The sequence below is a fragment of the Phoca vitulina genome, unplaced genomic scaffold (genome assembly GCF_004348235.1).
Source record: "Phoca vitulina isolate PV1807 unplaced genomic scaffold, GSC_HSeal_1.0 scaffold12, whole genome shotgun sequence".
Taxonomy (NCBI): domain Eukaryota; kingdom Metazoa; phylum Chordata; class Mammalia; order Carnivora; family Phocidae; genus Phoca; species Phoca vitulina.
In genome coordinates this window covers 40399236-40417410 of record NW_022589715.1, presented here as the reverse complement: position 1 = coordinate 40417410, position 18175 = coordinate 40399236, and the positions used below count along the sequence as shown (strand labels likewise).

At 37.6% G+C, this 18175-nt stretch overlaps 2 protein-coding genes across 10 annotated transcripts in view; one reads left to right on the top strand and one right to left on the bottom strand.

Annotated features, from left to right (window-relative positions):
* LOC116636302 (ankyrin repeat and SOCS box protein 3) overlaps positions 1-18175 on the bottom strand; it is a 163960-nt gene that overhangs the window by 81937 nt on the left and 63848 nt on the right. The gene's annotated exons all lie outside the window — the stretch shown is intronic.
* CHAC2 (ChaC cation transport regulator homolog 2) lies at positions 7015-17239 on the top strand. Of its 2 annotated transcripts, XM_032411008.1 has the most exons (3): positions 7015-8179; positions 13927-13962; positions 15890-17239. In XM_032411008.1, the coding sequence occupies exons 1-3, from the start codon at positions 8045-8047 to the stop codon at positions 16271-16273; spliced, it is 555 nt and encodes a 184-aa protein (XP_032266899.1). In that variant the 5' UTR covers positions 7015-8044; the 3' UTR covers positions 16274-17239. The 2 variants fall into 2 exon arrangements, with proteins under 2 accessions (XP_032266899.1, XP_032266900.1); XM_032411009.1 differs by lacking the exon at positions 13927-13962.

Sequence of the window (18175 nt, the reverse complement as noted above, 5' to 3'; positions counted from 1 at the left end):
TTTTATTTTTCATTTTTAGAGTCATATTCTATCCCTTCATAGTAGTTACCCTTATTTTTGGCATATATATATAAGTTGTTCTCTCTTTAAAATTTTGAGACAGTTTCTTCTAACAGATCAAAATATACCCTAAATCTCTAGTGTATGGTTTTGTTCTACTCTCCTGCCTGATCACATTCTCTCCCTTTTTTTTTCTTTTCTTTTTAAATACTCTTCTTTCTTTTTTCAAACAACTTCTTATCAATTCCTTTTATAAAAATTTTTATAATTTTCATCTTTACAGTCATATTCCATCCCTTCATCATATCAACCCTTATTTTTGTACATATATAAGTTTTTCTTTCTTTAAAATTTTGGGAGGCACTTTCTTCTAACAGACCAAAATACACTCAAAATCTAGGGTGTGGCACTGATCTATGCACCAGCCTGATCATATATGATCATATTCTGTTTTTTTTTTTTTGTTTTGTTCTGTTTTTGTTTGTTTTTATCTTTTTCTTTTCCTTTTTCTTTTTTTCTTTTTCTTTTTTCTTTCTTTCCCTTTCTTTTCCCCCGGCTTCAGGTCTTTTCTGATTTGTTTAGAGTATATTTTCTGGGGACGTTGTTACCCTGTTAGCATTTTGTTCTCTCATTCACCTATTCTCCTCTGGACAAAATGACAAGACGGAAAAAATCACCTCAACAAAAAAAACAAGAGGTAGTACCGACTGCCAGGGACCTACTCAATACGGACACTAGTACGATGTCGGATCTAGAGTTGAGAATCATCACTTTAAAGATACTAGCTGGGCTTGAAAAAAGCATGGAAGTTATTAGAGAAACCCTTTCTGGAGAAATAAAAGAACTAAAATCTAACCAAGTTGAAATCCAAAAAGCTATTAATGAGGTGCAATCAAAAATGGGGGCGCTAACTGCTAGGATAAATGAGGCAGAAGAGAGAATCAGTGATACAGAAGACCAAATGATGGAAAATAAAGAAGCTGAGAAAAAAAGAGATAAGCAACTACTGGATCACGAGAGCAGAATTCGAGAGATAAACGATACCATAAGACGAAACAACATTAGAATAACTGGGATCCCAGAAGAAGAAGAAAGAGAGAGAGGGGCAGAAGGTATAGTGGAGCAAATTATAGCAGAGAACTTCCCTAATTTGGGGAAGGAAACAGTCATCAAAATCCAGGAAGCACAGAGAACCCCTCTCAAAATCCATAAAAATAGGTCAACACCTCGACATCTAATAGTAAAACTTACGAGTCTCAGAGACAAAGAGAAATCCTGAAAGCAGCTCAGGAGAAGAGATATGTAACCTAAAATGGTACGAACATTAGACTGGCAACAGAACTATCCACAGAGACCTGGCTGGCCAGAAAGGACTGGCAGGATATATTCAGAGCACTAAATGAGAAAAATATGCAGCCAATAATACTATATCCAGCTAGGCTGCCCTTGAAAATAGAAGGAGAGATAAAAAGCTTCCAGGACAAACAAAAACTAAAGGAATTTGCAAACACGAAACCAGCCCTACAAGAAATATTGAAAGGGGTCCTCTAAGCAAAGAGAGCCTAAATGCAACATAGACCAGAAAGGAACACAGACAATATACAGTAACAGTCACCCTACAGGCAATACAATGGCACTAAATTCATATCTTTCAATAGTTACCCTGAATGCAAATGGGCTAAATGCCCCAATCAAAAGACACAGGCTATCAGATTGGATTAAAAAACAAGACCCATCAATATGCTGTCTGCAAGAGACTCATTTTAGACCCAAAGACACCTCCAGATTGAAAAGTGGGGGGGTGGAAAACCATTTACCATGCTAATGGACACCAAAAGAAAGCTGGGGTGGCAATCCTTATATCACACAAATTAGATTTTAAACCAAAGACTGTAATAAGAGATGAAGAAGGACACTATATCCTATTTAAAGGGTCTATCCAACAAGAAGATCTAACAATTGTAAATATCTATGCCCCTAACACGGGAGCAGCTAATTATATAAGGCAATTAATAATGAAAGCAAAGAAACACATTGACAACAATACAATAATAGTGGGGGACTTTAACACCCCCCTCAGTGAAATGGACAGATCATCTAAGCAAAAGATCAACAAGGAAATAAAGACTTTAAATGACACACTGGACCAGATGGACTTCACAGACATCCCAAAGCAACGGAATATACATGCTTCTCTAATGCCCATGGAACATTCTCCAGAATCGATCACATCCTAGGTCACAAATCAGGTCTCAACCGGTACCAAAAGATTGGGATCATTCCCTGCATATTTTCAGACCACAATGCTTTGAAACTAGAATTCAATCACAAGAGGAAAGTCGGAAAGAACTCAAATACATGGAGGCTAAAGAGCATCCTACTGAAGAATGAATGGGTCAACCAGGAAATGAAAGAAGAATTAAAAAAATTCATGGAAACAAATGAAAATGAACACACAACTGTTCAAAATCTTCGGGATGCAGCAAAGGCAGTCCTAAGAGGAAAGTATCTAGCAATACAAGCCTTTCTCAAGAAACAAGAAAAGTCTCAAATACACAACCTAACCCTACACCTAAAGGAGCTGGAGAAAGAACAGCAAATAAAGCCTAAACCCAGCAGGAGAAGAGAAATAATAAAGATCAGAGCAGAAATCAATGAAATAGAAACCAAAAGAACAGTAGAACAGATCAACGAAACTAGGAGCTGGTTCTTTGAAAGAATTAACAGGATTGATAAACCCCTGGCCAGACTTATCCAAAAGAAAAGAGAAATGACCCAAATCAACAAAATCATGAATGAAAAAGGAGAGATCACAACCAACACCAAAGAAATACAAACAATTATAAGAACATATTATGAGCAACTCTATGCCAGCAAATTAGATAACCTGGAAGAAATGGATGCATTCCTAGAGATGTATCAACTACCAAAACTGAACCAGGAAGAAATAGAAAACCTCAACAGACCTATAACCACTAAGGAAATTGAAGCAGTCATCAAAAATCTCCCAACAAACAAAAGCCCAGGGCCAGATGGCTTCCCAGGAGAATTCTACCAAACATTTAAAGAAGAATTAATACCTATTCTTCTGAAACTGTTCCAAAAAATAGAAATGGAAGCAAAACTTCCAAACTCGTTTTATGAGGCCACCATTACCTTGATCCCAAAACCAGACAAAGACCCCATCAAAAAGGAGTATTACAAACCAATATCCTTGATGAACATGGATGCAAAAATTCTCACCAAAAAACTAGCCAATAGGATCCAACAGTCCATTAAAAGGATTATTCACCACGACCAAGTGGCATTTATCCCTGGGCTGCAAGGTTGGTTCAACATCCACAAATCAATCAACGTGATACAATACATTAACAAAAGAAAGAACAAGAATCATATGATCCTCTCAATAGATGCAGAAAAAGCCTTTGACAAAGTACAGCATCCTTTCTTGATCAAAACTCTTCAGAGTATAGGCATAGAGGGTACATACCTCAATATCATAAAAGCCATCTATGAAAAACCCACAGCGAGTATCAGTCTCAATGGGGAAAAACTGAGAGCTTTCCCCCTAAGGTCAGGAACACGGCAGGGATGTCCACTATCACCACTGCTATTCAACATAGTATTAGAAGTCCTAGCCACAGCAATCAGACAACAAAAAGAAATCAAAGGCATCTGAATCAGCAAAGAAGAAGTCAAACTCTCACTCTTTGCAGATGATACGATACTTTATGTGGAAAACCCAAAAGACTACACCCCAAAACTGCTAGAACTCATACAGGAATTCAGTCAAGTGGCAGGATGTAAAATCAATGCACAGAAATCAGTGGCATTCCTATACACCAACAACAAGACAGAAGAAAGAGAAATTAAGGAGTCGATCCCATTTACAATTGCACCCAAAACCATAAGATACCTAGGAAGAAATCTAACCAAAGAGGCAAAGAATATGTACTCAGAAAACTATAAAATACCCATGAAAGAAATTGAGGAAGACACAAAGAAATGGAAAAACGTTCCATGCTCACGGATTGGAAGAGCAAATATTGTGAAGATGTCAATGCTACCTAGAGCAATCTACACACTCCCTTCAATCCCCATCAAAATACCATCCACTTTTTTCAAAGAAATGGAACAAATAATCCTAAAATTTGTATGGAACCAGAAAAGACCCCAAATAGCCAGAGGAATGTTGAAAAAGAAAAGCAAAGCTGGTGGCATCACAATTCCGAACTTCAAGCTCTATTACAAAGCTGTCATCATCAAGACAGTATGGTACTGGCACAAAAACAGACACATAGATCAATGGAACAGAACAGAGAGCCCAGAAATGGACCCTCAACTCTATGGTCAACTCATCTTTGACAAAGCAGGAAAAAATGTCCAATGGAAAAAAGACAGTCTCTTCAACAAATGGTGTTGGGAAAATTGGACAGCCACATGCAGAAGAATGAAACTGGACCATTTTCTTACACCACACACAAAAATAGACTCCAAATGGTTGAAAGACCTAAATGTGAGACAGGAGTCCATCAAAATCCTAAAGGAGAACACAGGCAGCAACCTCTTCGACCTCAGCCGCGGCAACTTCTTCCTAGAAACATCGCCAAAGGCAAGGGAAGCAAGGGCAAAAATGAACTATTGGGACTTCATCAAGATAAAAAGCTTTTGCACAGCAAAAGAAACAGTCAACAAAACCAAAAGACAACCTATAGAATGGCAGAAGATATTTGCAAATGACACTACAGATAAAGGGCTGGTATCCAAAATCCATAAAGAACTTATCAAACTCAACACCCAAAGAACAAAGAATCCAGTCAAGAAATGGGCAGAAGACATGAACAGACATTTCTCCAAAGAAGACATCCAAATGGCCAACAGACACATGAAAAAGTGCTCAACATTGCTCGGCATCAGGGAAATCCAAACCAAAACCTCAATGAGATACCACCTCACACCAGTCAGAATGGCTAAAATTAACAAGTCAGGAAACGACAGATGTTGGCGGGGATGCAGAGAAAGGGGAACCCTCCTACACTGTTGGTGGGAATGCAAGCTGGTGCAACCACTCTGGAAAACAGTATGGAGGTTCCTCAAAAAGGTGAAAATAGAGCTACCATATGATCCAGCAATTGCACTAATGGGTATTTACCCCAAAGATACAAATGTAGGGATCTGAAGGCGTACGTGCACCCCGATGTTTATAGCAGCAATGTCCACAATAGCCAAAGTGTGGAAAGAGCCAAGATGTCCATCGACAGATGAATGGATAAAGAAGAAGTGGTATATATATACAATGGAATATTATGCAGCCATCAAAAGGAAAGAGATCTTGCCATTTGCAACAACGTGGATGGAACTGGAGGGTGTTATGCTGAGCAAAATAAGTCAATCAGAGAAAGACATGTATCATATGACCTCACTGATATGAGGAATTCTTAATCTCAGGAAACAAACTGAGGGTTGCTGGAGTGGGGGTGGGTGGTAGGGATGGGGTGGCTGGGTGGTAGACACTGGGGAGGGTATGTGCTATGGTGAGCGCTGTGAATTGTGCAAGACTGTTGAATCACAGATCTGTACCTCTGAAACAAATAATGCAATATATGTTAAGAAAAAAAAAGAAGAAGAAGAAGAATATAGCAGGAGGGGAAGAATGAAAGGGGGGAAATCGGAGGGGGAGACGAACCATGAGAGGATGAACTCTGAAAAACAAACTGAGGGTTCTAGAGGGGAGGGGGGTGGGAGGATGGGTTAGCCTGGTGATGGGTATTAAAGAGGGCACGTTCTGCATGGAGCACCGGGTGTTATGCACAAACAATGAATCAGGGAACACTACATCAAAAACTAATGACGTAATGTATGATGATTAACATAATAAAAATTAAAAAAAAAAAGAAGTAAGAAAAAAATTGTTTCTATGTAGGAAAAACAAACACACACATAAGAATACCCCTCCAAAGACTAAAAAAGAGCATTCGAGTAAAAACAAGTATGAATCCCTTTCCAAATTTTACTGGCTTTTCTCACAGTTAACAACAAATGTTAACGGATCTAGATTAACAGACAGTAACCTGGAAAAAAAAAACATCAGAACTGGGTAGTATCTTTGAGCTTCTTAAGGGAAGGAGAAGCCAAAAGAAATGCACTATCATAGCAGCATCATTCCCCTCAACCCTTAATACCAACTAGTTAACACGCATAAACTGTATGCAAGATCTCCTTTTATAAAAACCTTCGCGTGTTCTTGACTAAATGACTACAAGGTCAAACAACCATATGTGATGTATAAACCTTAAATGGATCCTGGATGGTGAAAAAAAGTATCAAAATATCAGCTACAAAAAGCAATTGTGAGACAATAAGGAAATTTGAATATGTAATAGACATTTGATGATGTAATTTTGTTAATTTTCTCAGATGTGATAATGGTATTGTGGTTTTTAGGAGAAAGTCCTTATTCTTTAAGTATTTAGCAGGGAAAAGTAACACATGCAACTTACTTCAAATGTTTTAGATTAAAAAGTATAGAGAGAGAAAAAAAATAAAGTAACAGGCAAAATGTCAATTATTGGATCCATGTAGAGAGTATATGAGTGATTACTATACTTCTAAAAAATTCTTTATGTTTGAAATTTTTCGAAAAAGTTCGAAATTGGTGGAAACCAACCATCCCAGGTAATGTGAAACTTAAACTTGGGTAATATATGAAAAGACCTGGTTATTCTTAAACTAAGTTTTTCTTTGTAGCAGTTTCCTGCTGATTTCTTAAGAGTTCAAATAATACTGGGCGCCTGGGTGGCTCAGATGGTTGGGCGTCTGCCTTCGGCTCAGGTCATGATCCCAGGGTCCTGGGATCGAGCCCCGCATTGGGCTCCCTGCTCAAGTGGGGAGCCTGCTTCTCCCTCTCCCTCTGCCATTCTCTCCACTTGTGCTCTCTGGTTCTCTCTGTCAAATAAATAAATAAAATCTTAAAAAAAAAAAAAAGAGTTCAAATAATACTCTTTGAATCTGGGTGTTTTAAAATTCTTTTATGTAGCTAAAGACAAGAATTTGCTAAAGCTTCTCTTTTTACACACAGAAACACAGCCGTGCTGGTCCAAGTGAGTTTCCTAAAAAATATTTTGGAGCAGTAAGTTCTAACCAGCAGATCTTAACAATTTTTAGGATCTTGACCCGTTGGAGAAACTCATGAAAGCTATGAAGCTTCTCCCCCAGAATGCACACAGACAGCAAATTCTGTATACAATTTCTGGTTCCACAGATCGTTTCTAAAGCCTGTGCATGAGGCAAGGAACCTTTGCTTACCCTTTTCTGAGTGAGCTGCTGAGAATACTAAAGATGAATAAGGTCGTTTTGCGCGTAAAATTTAAATGAGTTGAAACAATAGCTCTTTCGCAGACGTAAAAGTTCTGCTTTATGTGAAAGGCAGACATACAGAAGTTTTTGGTTTTTTGTTTGGTTTTGTTTCTGTTTTTTAAGTGTAAAGCCAAATACGGCATTCACAGATTGCGCTCCTCTGGCGGCTGTTAAATTGGCAGAAACCCAGTTTTCAAAGAACAAAATGTCTTCCTACGTGCCAAACGCAGTGCCGGTACATCCCTTCCCGGTATCTAGTCTATACCAGCAGCAGCCGACTCCAGGCGCTTCGCTTCTCCTTGTACCCGCTCGAAAGAAGCGGACAGTTCCAACCTCAGAGCCCCAAATCCCAGGAAAGGATTATGGGTGTTGTAGTCTTCTGCATACACGCACCAGACGGTTAGGGTGAGTTGCAGAGACTACGAAAGAATCCCATTGCTTAGCATACGGAAGGTCCATCCTTGATACCCTAAGCAACCAAGTAAAACAACGCTCACGGAGTCGGAAGACGATCCTCGAACTACGTGTCCCAGTGTGCTTTGCGCCCCGAGCAGGCAGTGCGGCCACTGCGCCTGCGCCCGCCCAGCCGGTTACTTGCGTCGGGGAGGCTGCAATACCCACTGGTGCCGGCAAGGTAGAGACCAAAGCTGAGGGTCGACCGCCGCCGCAGCGGAGGAGCAAGGGAAGGATGTGGGTTTTTGGTTATGGGTCTCTGATCTGGAAGGTGGACTTCCCTTATCAGGACAAGATGGTCGGATACATCACAGGCTACAACAGGCGCTTCTGGCAGGGAAGCACCGATCATCGCGGGGTCCCCGGCAAGGTGAGGCGCCAACCAGTACCCCCACCCTTACTGCCCTGCAGCGCCGCTCCCCAACTCCTCGCCCAGCTTTGCTGGACCTACAACCCAACGTTTCTAAGGGTGTAGTTTCCTCGGCCACCTGCCCCCTAACTCTCTCCCAAACCAAGGGCACTCCTTCCGAAGCCACTTGAGATGCGGGTGGTTAGTTTCTTGAGGAAGCAAGAAACGTGGGCACAAGCACACAAGCTAGCACAAGGCTGACGTGCTGGGAGGGGGCCCCATCTCTTGGCAACCTCTGCCAAAAAAAAAAAAAAAACAGGCGGGAAGATCGATCTTCGTGTCACCACGGAGTTGAAATACCAAAATCAACTTGCACATTCAACTTTTTATCAGTTAAAATTGTTGGCATTTCTGCATTCTGGCAGACTTTCACTGGTTTCAGTTTAAACGAGCATGTTATTTCTGAGGTTTCTTTGTATCTTTCCAAAGGTTTTATTTTATGACACCTAAGGTCAAAGAAGAACTATTTTCCAAAATTATCTCCGGTTATTAAGGAGCTTACTTTGATCACTTACTTTGGTTGTCAGGTACCGGCAAAGTTAAATGAGTTCCTGGTTTGTTACTTGAGTAACACAGTACCACTGTATTACTGTATCCAACATTATTTTAATATTTCCCCATGTTTCTCCTCTAAATTATGAATGTGAAATGGAAGTTCTTTGATCCATTTTTCAGTCATACAAAGACATTCATCCCAAAATACGTGTACAGAGAACTAGTAGCAGCTCACTGCTTATGCAAATCAGCCTTGTATTGGCTTCAAAACAACCAGTCCACAAAGAAGACTAAGTTTTGCGTAACAATTTGGATACCATAAATACGTGTTTTAGTTAATCTCCTAACTTTTGGAAGGGTACAAAATTTTTTATTGTTTATATGTTCTTTAAAGTACTCAGAGTTATATGAGCTTGATTACTGTTTTTAACACTTTTTTTTTTAAAGATTTTATTTATATGAGAGAGAGAGCACAAGAGGGGGGAGAGTCAGAGGGAGAAGCAGACTCCCTGCTAAGCAGGGAGCCCGATGTGGGACTCGATCCCTGGACTCCAGGATCATGACCTGAACCGAAGGCAGTCGCTTAACCAACTGAGCCACCCAGGCGCCCTTGATTACTGTTTTTTAAAAAGAAATTAATATTGGCCCCAAAACACAATATTTAAAATGCTAGAATCTGGCTTTAAGGTAGGCAGATGACTTGAAAACAGGGGAGTTACTTAGGGGAAATGCACATTGGTAAGATAACAGAAACTTAATGCCAAAAATTTCTTCAAGAATATTATAAACAGGGGCACCTGGCTGGCTCAATCCGTAGAGCATGCAAGTCTTGATTTTGCGGTTGTAAACTTGAGCCCCACATTGGGTGTAGAGATTACTTAAAAATAAAATCTTTTTTTAAAAAAAAATGTTATAAAACGATATTTAAGACTTTAAAGAATTAAGTAAAATGAAACTTGTTAATAAAATAAAACTAAGTGAAGTAAAATGCCTTTTGAGTTGTCAGATATGGACACTTAAAATTTCTATTAAGAGAAAAGCCTTAACCCAGCCTCCAAATTTTAATGACCAAGTGTTAAATGCTTACAAATATGGTTTTGTTTTTTGGTTATTTTGTTTTGTTTTTAGAGAGAGAAAGAGCATCTGCACACGAATGGGGGGGGGGGCGTGGGTAGGGGCAGAGGGAGAGGGAGAGAGCCTCATGCATGCAGGCTACATGTCCAGCACAGAGCCTGATGAGGAGGCTTGATCTCACCACCCTGAGATTATGACCTGAGCCGTAATCAAGAGTCCTACGCTTAACCGACTGAGCCACCCTGGAGCCCCATAAATATGGTTTTAATAGCATATTTTACTACTCTAGTTTTTTGGGGGTTTTTTAAAGATTTTGATTGTTTATTTGAGAGAGAGAGAGAGCACGAGCAGGGGTCAAGAGGGAGAGGGAGAAGCAGACCCGACATGGGGCTTGATCCCAAGACCCTGGGATCATGACCTGAGCCGAAGGCAGACGCTGAGCCACCCAGGTGCCCCTCTACTCTAGTTTCAATCAAAATGTATGATGTGTTTGTTATATAGCACATTGAGATATGTACACTGTTGGCCTAGAACAAGAAGTTGTCAAGTAAATGCAACAGCCATGATTCTTTAAAAGAAGAAAGGAGCTATAAAAGCCAGTATTTTTTTACTTACATTTACTAAAATATAGGGCAGGTAAAGTAGGAGCCAGGGAGACTGCTATAGTTTTACACCTACTTTTATTTAAAGGAGCCATCATAGCAAATTACAGGAAAGTCTAAGTAACAAACGTTTTCTAAGTATACTGTTCTGTTGTGGCTCAGTCATTGGGCGTCTGCCTTCGGCTCAGGTCATGATCTCAGGGTCCTGGGATGGAGCCCCACATCGGGCTCTCTGCTCAGCAGGTAGCCTGCTTCTCCCTCTCCCACTCCCCCTGCTTGTGTTCCCTCTCCTGCTGTGTCTCTCTCTGTCAAATAAATAAAATCTTTAAAAAAAAAAAAAAAAATGGAAAGAACATTATTTACTTAACATTTTTTATTATAGTGGGTCACCAGCTTTATATAAATCTTAACTGTCAAACAAGAATACAAAAGGCTACAGAGATATCCAGCAAATTAGAAGAATGACATGGATGTTTTATAGGACTATGTTTTTTACAGCAACATATGCTCCTAGTAAGTTAGTCATCATTACATATGAAATGTGATATTATTAAACAAATGTTAGGCTCATTTCCACACACTGCAATGTGACATTTGTGAAAAAATACCAAACCTACTTGCTTTATTCAATTATGCTTTCTTTTTAGTTTCATTAAACTTTAATTTCTTCCTAAGTTTTATTAAGCATCTCATTTATATATAACAAAGCTAGCAGCATCTCACCAAATTAAGGATTCATTTAAATGTGAACATTGTTTTCACAGCAGAGAAAATATATTTCAACTTCAAAAAGAAACATTTTAACACAAGAGATAATCATGAACATTTACTAAATCTCTAACTGTTCTAGATCTAGATCTAGATCTAAATTTTCTAGATCTAGAAGAATTACTCATTACTCAAAGCACCCATAATGCCCCATATTTCACGATATCCTCCAATACTATTCAGCTTCAAAGACCCCTTCTTTAGTTTCAATCCCCTAAAATAAAGCTTTCATGTGATTTACAAATGTACACTGTTTCTCAATAACATATTTATTTTAGGGACAAAAAGTTTAAGTTTTAGAAAATATTTCCAAGGGGTGCTGGGTGACTCTGTCGGTTGAGTATCCGACTCTTGATTTCAGCTCAGGTCATGACCTCAGGGTTGTGAGATCTGCATGCCAGCTCCCTGCTCAGTGGGGAGTCTGCTTGAGATTCTCCCTCTCCCTCTGCCCCACTCTTGCTCTCTCTCTAAAATAAATAAATCAATCTTTACAAAAGAAAAGAAAATATTTCCAAGTAAATTTATCAGTAGTGCCAAAAGTCCATGTCTGTATCATCTATAAGCAATCACAGGGAGTCCGTTTATTTCCCCTTAAAATGATTCCTTATGTTTTCTGTTTCAACTGCCACCACCTAAAGTCCAGGACTTCCCTCTTTCAACAATTACTACTGAGCACTTACATATACAAGTAGGAGACACCTATGCAAACAACAATACCTGACAAGTGCCACAGGGAAGTGAATAAAAGGAGAAATGAGAGTTTAGAAGGAGCTGCTACAGAGTTGCCTGGGGAGTCAGCCAAGCCTTTATGGACGGAATGGCAGGAGGATATCCCAGAAATATAAAAGGAAGGGCATTCCACACTGAGTACTGGTATATACAAAGATATGAATGTTTGTAAAAGTTACAAATAAATTAGTACAGCTTGAGGGGGAAAGTGGTAAGAAATGAGGTTTGTAGTAAAGTCATGAGGAGGAATTTTTATTTTATCCTGTAGAATATTATAACCCTGAAAAATTCAAAGCACAGGAGTGAGTGGCCCAATTTTTGTACTAGAAAGTCATTCCATGGCCAAGAGAACAAACTAGAGGTAAACAAAACTAGAGGGAGGTCCCTAAGGAAGCCACTGAAGGATGCAGAGGAACCAGATACAGAAGAATCAAAAGACAGAGCTACCAAGAATTGATGACTGGGCTGGATATAAGGGGAGACAAGGAAAAGGGGAGTACAGAACTTGTCACCTGGACCACTAACATTTCTTACTCAAAAGTCTACTTCCTTCCCACTCTAACTTGCATACTATACACTTTACCACTCGGATCTTCCCCATACACTTCTTTTATCATACGAGTCATCCATTCCTCAAGTGCTACAGTAGCTCCTATTTCTCCCAAATTTCATTGGCTTCTTATGTTCCATTGTCCCCTAACTTCACCTCCACTCTTTGGCTTTTCAAATCTGACTATCCTGTTTCTCCAGTTATCTTTCTGGATTATCTTCTTTATATGTTGGGGCCAGCTGCTAAAGTCAGACACTTAGCCTGTGTAGTCTTGCCTCTAGGTCCACACTAGCGGTCCACTCTTGTGAATTATGCCCTTTTGCAAGAATTTTGTCTTTCTTTATGACCACCAAGACTCAGAATTCTTACTGCACTTATACCATACATCTTAGCCCTTAAGTGTTCTCTATATATATTCACATGTTAAGTTCATGTTCCAGAATTACAATACAAGCTCTTAAAAGCAAGAATCAAGGTTTTATTTTCTCTACAACATAGCTAGGTATTCAGTAAATAGCTCCTAATTCACTTTAAAGTTGAAAGTAATATGGTAATACCTACATGAATATATGTATCCTCATTGTAGCATTTTCTTAAATAGAAAACAAGTCAAATCTAAATGCCCAACACAAAAATGTTTAAATTATAGCTCACTGATGATACAATATTATGCAATTATTAAAATGTATGAGACTAACAAGAAAATATAATTAAATAAGAAACATAATCCAAAATCCTATGTTTTCCATCGTTACAAATTGTCTATACAAACAGACAAAGACTAGAGGAAACAGCAATGAAGATGACACAAATATCTGAATGATTTATGATCACTATGTGCCAGAACAATGGGCAAACAAATGTTAAAACAAAAATGTTAAAATGCTTACAATTCAGCATCCTCACTAATGATGCTAACATGTCAACAGATACATAGCCTTTGGCACTAAACAGGAAGTGTACTTTAAAAAAAAAAAAGCAAATTCTCAGAGAGCTCCAGACCTACAGGATCAGAAACTCTGGGACTGTGGCTAAGTAATATGCTTATCAACCCTCCAGGTAATTTTGATCTACACTAAAGTTTGAGAACCACTTTCCTATTAGAGGAAAGCACTCTGGAAGAGCATGTTTGTTCCCTAATAAAACTATAGGAATCTGACAAGAACTTTTATTTATAATTGCTTCTCCCTTTACCTTTCATTTTAGATGAGCCTTAGTCACAGGTGTGTTTTTTAATATATCAATTTTAAGTCAATGTAATATAGCTAATATACACAAATTGAAGGGAATCTTTTAGAAAAGATAAGGTATATTTTCTTAGTTAATCCACTTGAAAATTTATCATAAAAAGTAAGTGCTAAGAAAGTGTTTAGTATGAACAAATGAAATTAAAATATTCCATGTCAACAACAAATTGCTAATGCTCGGTTAGTTGAAAAACTGATTCAGAAAAAAAAAAACTTTTTTTTTTTTACTTTTTTTTAAAACAGCCTGGAAGAGTTGTGACTCTTGTTGAAGATCCTGGGGTATGGTATAATTATTCTTTTGTATAGTCTTTAATCATATAAAATGTTGAGATGTTTCTCAGTTTTAATAATCAATGAAATTCTATCAACAGTCATCACAGACAGTTTGAATACTAGGTCTAGAATTCATCTCTGTATTTGTTGTGTTTCTTTTCAACTGTTGGGAAAAGTTGGAATGCAGACTGCAAGGTAGACAACAAAATAAAACCAAATGGCATGTAGTCTCATTTTCTTTTTTTTTTTTCATTTTTCTTTTCTTATTCAGTTTATTGACTAAGAATTAATGGAGCCAGCCCTCACACAGCCACTAAGAATCAAATGGAACCCTTAAAACTCTCACATTTGCTAGAAGTCTACGATTCTCAGCAAAAATCCCAGTCAGGAATTATCACTTTCTTTATTGCCTAATTTTATTAATAGCACAATAGGTTTTTAAAGAGATCTGGAGCACTAGAAAACATAATTACCTGATAGTCCTCTGTTTTCTTAAATATTTTCAATTATTTCATTGATGTACAGATACAAACTTTTATATTTTGAAGTTAAGGATTTAACTTTGGAAAGAACTTCGATATACAAAGAATAAGCAGCTATCAACAGCAGATGATAATGGTGAAATAGTGAAATGAAATGCTTTCATAATTTGCATTAGGAAAAGCATATATAAAAATGGCTTCAGGGTGCCTGGCTAGCCCCGTTGGTACAGCATTCGACTCTTGATCTCAAGGTCCTGAGTTTAAGCCCCAAGTTGAGAATGGAGCCTACTTAAAAAAAAAAAAAAGCTTCAAACTGGTAACTGTAACTCTTAATTAAAGTTAATATACAGCACTTCGTTTCTATAGAATGTTGAATTCACTCAAGAAGTTACTTAGCAACCTAAAGTTTAGTCTTTAAAGTTAATAATTAAAGGTTGTGAATAGAGAATCTATACTACAAACTGTAAATCCTGCTTATATCACAGATATTTTATTAATACATACACACACACAAAACCTCTGCAGCCAAAATATTACTGTTTTTACTGATACTTTGTGAACAAACTAAACAATAAAGGAAATCAGCATTTTAAAATTCTTCATTCTGAATAATTTCCTTGCACACTAGGTTAGTTATCATTGTTTAAGTTTTAAAAATTATGTCTTTTAACTAGTGGGACTGAAAAAATATCAGGTGTTTATTTGGTCATTAAAAATAGAGTTCTAAAGTTTTAAATCCATAAACATTCACTAATGGTATAGGGAATTGGTTTCCAAACTGCTTCATGGAGTGTTGTAGCCACTGTGAAGCCTACCTGAGGGGCTGTAAGTGGATATAAGTGCTGGGTGCTGGTTGGGAGGGCTTTGATACCCCAACCTGCTTCAGCTAGCATCACTTATCTTTTTTACATATCAGGTGTTCCCTTGTTTGCAGAAAGGGTTCTGTGTTTTAAAAGCTCTGTAAAAAAGTAATCAACTACCTAAGGCCATAGCAAATTCATTTTATTTGTTCATTTTTTCGCTGCAGGAACTTTCAAATATCCTTTGTAAGTTACTCCATTCAGAATACTAAATGGCAACCTCTTTTGTTGAGCTGGTACCTCTCAGTGCACTTTAAGTAGTGCAAAACTACACTGACCTTTTTTTTTTTTTTAAGATTTTATTTATTTATTTGACAGAGAGAAACACAGCAAGAAAGGGAACACAAGCAGGGGGAGTGGGAGAGGGAGAAGCAGGCTCCCCGCCGAGCAGGGAGCCAGATGCGGGCTCGATCCCAGGACCCTGGGATCATGACCTGAGCCAAAGGCAGACACTTAACTGACTAAGCCACCCAGGTGCCCCAAAACTACATTGACTTCTAAGAATATACAAGATACTTTCTTAGAGCACAATATATCTTCACCTATTTTAGCACTGTAAATACTAAATATTGTATTTTCATTTTTCAACAGGGTTGTGTTTGGGGTGTTGCTTATAGACTGCCAGCAGGAAAGGAAGAAGAAGTAAAAGCATACCTTGACTTCAGAGAGAAAGGAGGCTACAGGACCACGACAGTCATTTTTTATCCAAAAGATCCCACAACAAAACCATTCACTGTGTTGCTATACATTGGAACATGTGATAATCCTAATTATCTTGGTCCTGCACCTCTAGAAGACATTGCTGAACAAATTTTTAATGCAGCTGGTCCAAGTGGAAGAAATACAGAATATCTTTTTGAACTTGCAAATTCAATTAGGAACCTTGTGCCAGAAGATGCAGACGAGCATCTTTTCTCTTTGGAAAAATTAGTAAAGGAACGTTTAGAAGGAAAACAGAACCTCAATTGCTTATAAAGACCTAATCACTGACTTTTCCAAACAAGCAGAGCTTTTAGTCTTCAGAGAAAAGCTATAGCTTCATGCATGCTGGCAATATGATTTGGAAACATGTTTACTTGAAGGTCTTATTTATTTTTAATGTTGCAGTCAAGATATGATCAAAATGTGCAGTTTAATTTCATGTATCCTGAAACACATAAATATTTAAAATACTGGGATATAAAGAAAAAATTCAAGTTTTAATAATATAATGGTTTCCTAACTATATGATATTGAACACTTGCTCATAAGAAGTGAGTTCTTTAGAAAAAAAAATACAATGAAGGACTCAGTTCAGAGCTTGTTTTTATCAGAGTAAAAATAATTCTGTTGTTTCATATCACAATACTATTTTGAAGTTGTAGAGAATTAAACCAAAGTCCAGTAAATATAATAAGGTAATACCTTCAATATATTCCTATACAATAATTGTGTAACCATGGTTTAAAATATATAAACTTAAAATAATGTGTAATTAGAAATATATGGTAATTAGACAAGATGTCAACCTTCATTGTAAATTTCCTTGTTCAGGTATTAAATAAGACCCTTTCCAATGTAAGTCAAAAAACTGGCATTTTTAACATAAAAATTTCCTTGGAATTATAATGTACTCTACCTCCCCTTTTTTGAATAAATGCATTTTACTACATGGAAAAAAACTCATTCAGCTAAAAAGGCACAAATTACATTATACGAATCATGTCCACTAACAATGCGGTATGTCATTCAGTCACTTTGTATCAATCTTATACTGGAACCTAAAGAGAGATGGCCTTTCTGATATTACAAATTAACAGAAACATACATATAATGAAAGTCTGGTGTTTGAAATGACCTTTAGAATTGTAGGGGTTTTTTTAAAACTACTAAGGTGGCATTACCTAATCATTTGCTACACAGCCTTTTTTTTCCTTCTTGTATCTTTTTTTTTTTTTTTTAAAGATTTTATTTATTTATTTGAGAGAGAGAGAGAGCGAGAGAGAGCACATGAGAGGGGGGAGGGTCAGAGGGAGAAGCAGACTCCCTGCTGAGCAGGGAGCCCGATGCGGGACTCGATCCGGGGACTCCAGGATCATGACCTGAGCCGAAGGCAGTCGCTTAACCAACTGAGCCACCCAGGCGCCCTTCCTTCTTGTATCTTATCACCAAAACAAAGGTATCCACTTACTACTGTTGATGATTCTACTCAAATAGGAAAGTTACATGTGCATTATTAACTCATGTAGAATTGATCTTAATTCTAATCAAGATAATTTGTGATTATAGGTTCTTTCTCAATAGGACAGTCTCTCTAAAATCTTTTAACATAAAAAGAATTTCAGTATCACGTTAAATTTATTATGAAACTTAATAAAAATCTTCAAACCCCAGCATAACTAGTAATTAATACAGAAAATTTTCACATTAAACAAAGTTGTCCTACACAGTAGGAAAAGTAGTCCTTTCCATGTTTTTCTTATTAACACCTAACTTGGTAATTTACTCAGCTATATAACTATTTTAAATAATTTCCCAACATTTTCGATACTAGTTTTCCAGAAGGCATTTCACTTGTCCTATAAAACAAGAAAAGGAGTTAACATTCATTAATGAGTATCTCATAAGGATATGCTAGGCACTTTACACATGGAAGCATTTTCTGGGTAACTTCTCTGAGCTTGTTTCCATAGTACCTTGCACAGTCACACACATATGTTAAGTAGCAGAAATCCAGGTCTCTCTCACTCTAAAACACAAGATCTTTCTACAATATATTTAAAAACCCACCTGAACTTCACCATCTTCACTATCCACCATCTTTTTTTCAGGAGATAAACAAAACTAACTGTTTTGTATAATGAAATAGTATGGAGCTTGTTACATAAAGATGTTAGA

Bases quoted from the DNA above. Each gene is read 5' to 3' on its own strand.
- CHAC2 (XM_032411008.1), top strand. From the start codon at position 8,045: ATGTGGGTTTTTGGTTATGGGTCTCTGATCTGGAAGGTGGACTTCCCT. The intron at 8,180-13,926 runs GTGAGGCGCCAA...TTTTTAAAACAG, and splicing joins ATCGCGGGGTCCCCGGCAAG to CCTGGAAGAGTTGTGACTCT. The intron at 13,963-15,889 runs GTATGGTATAAT...ATTTTTCAACAG, and splicing joins CTCTTGTTGAAGATCCTGGG to GGTTGTGTTTGGGGTGTTGC.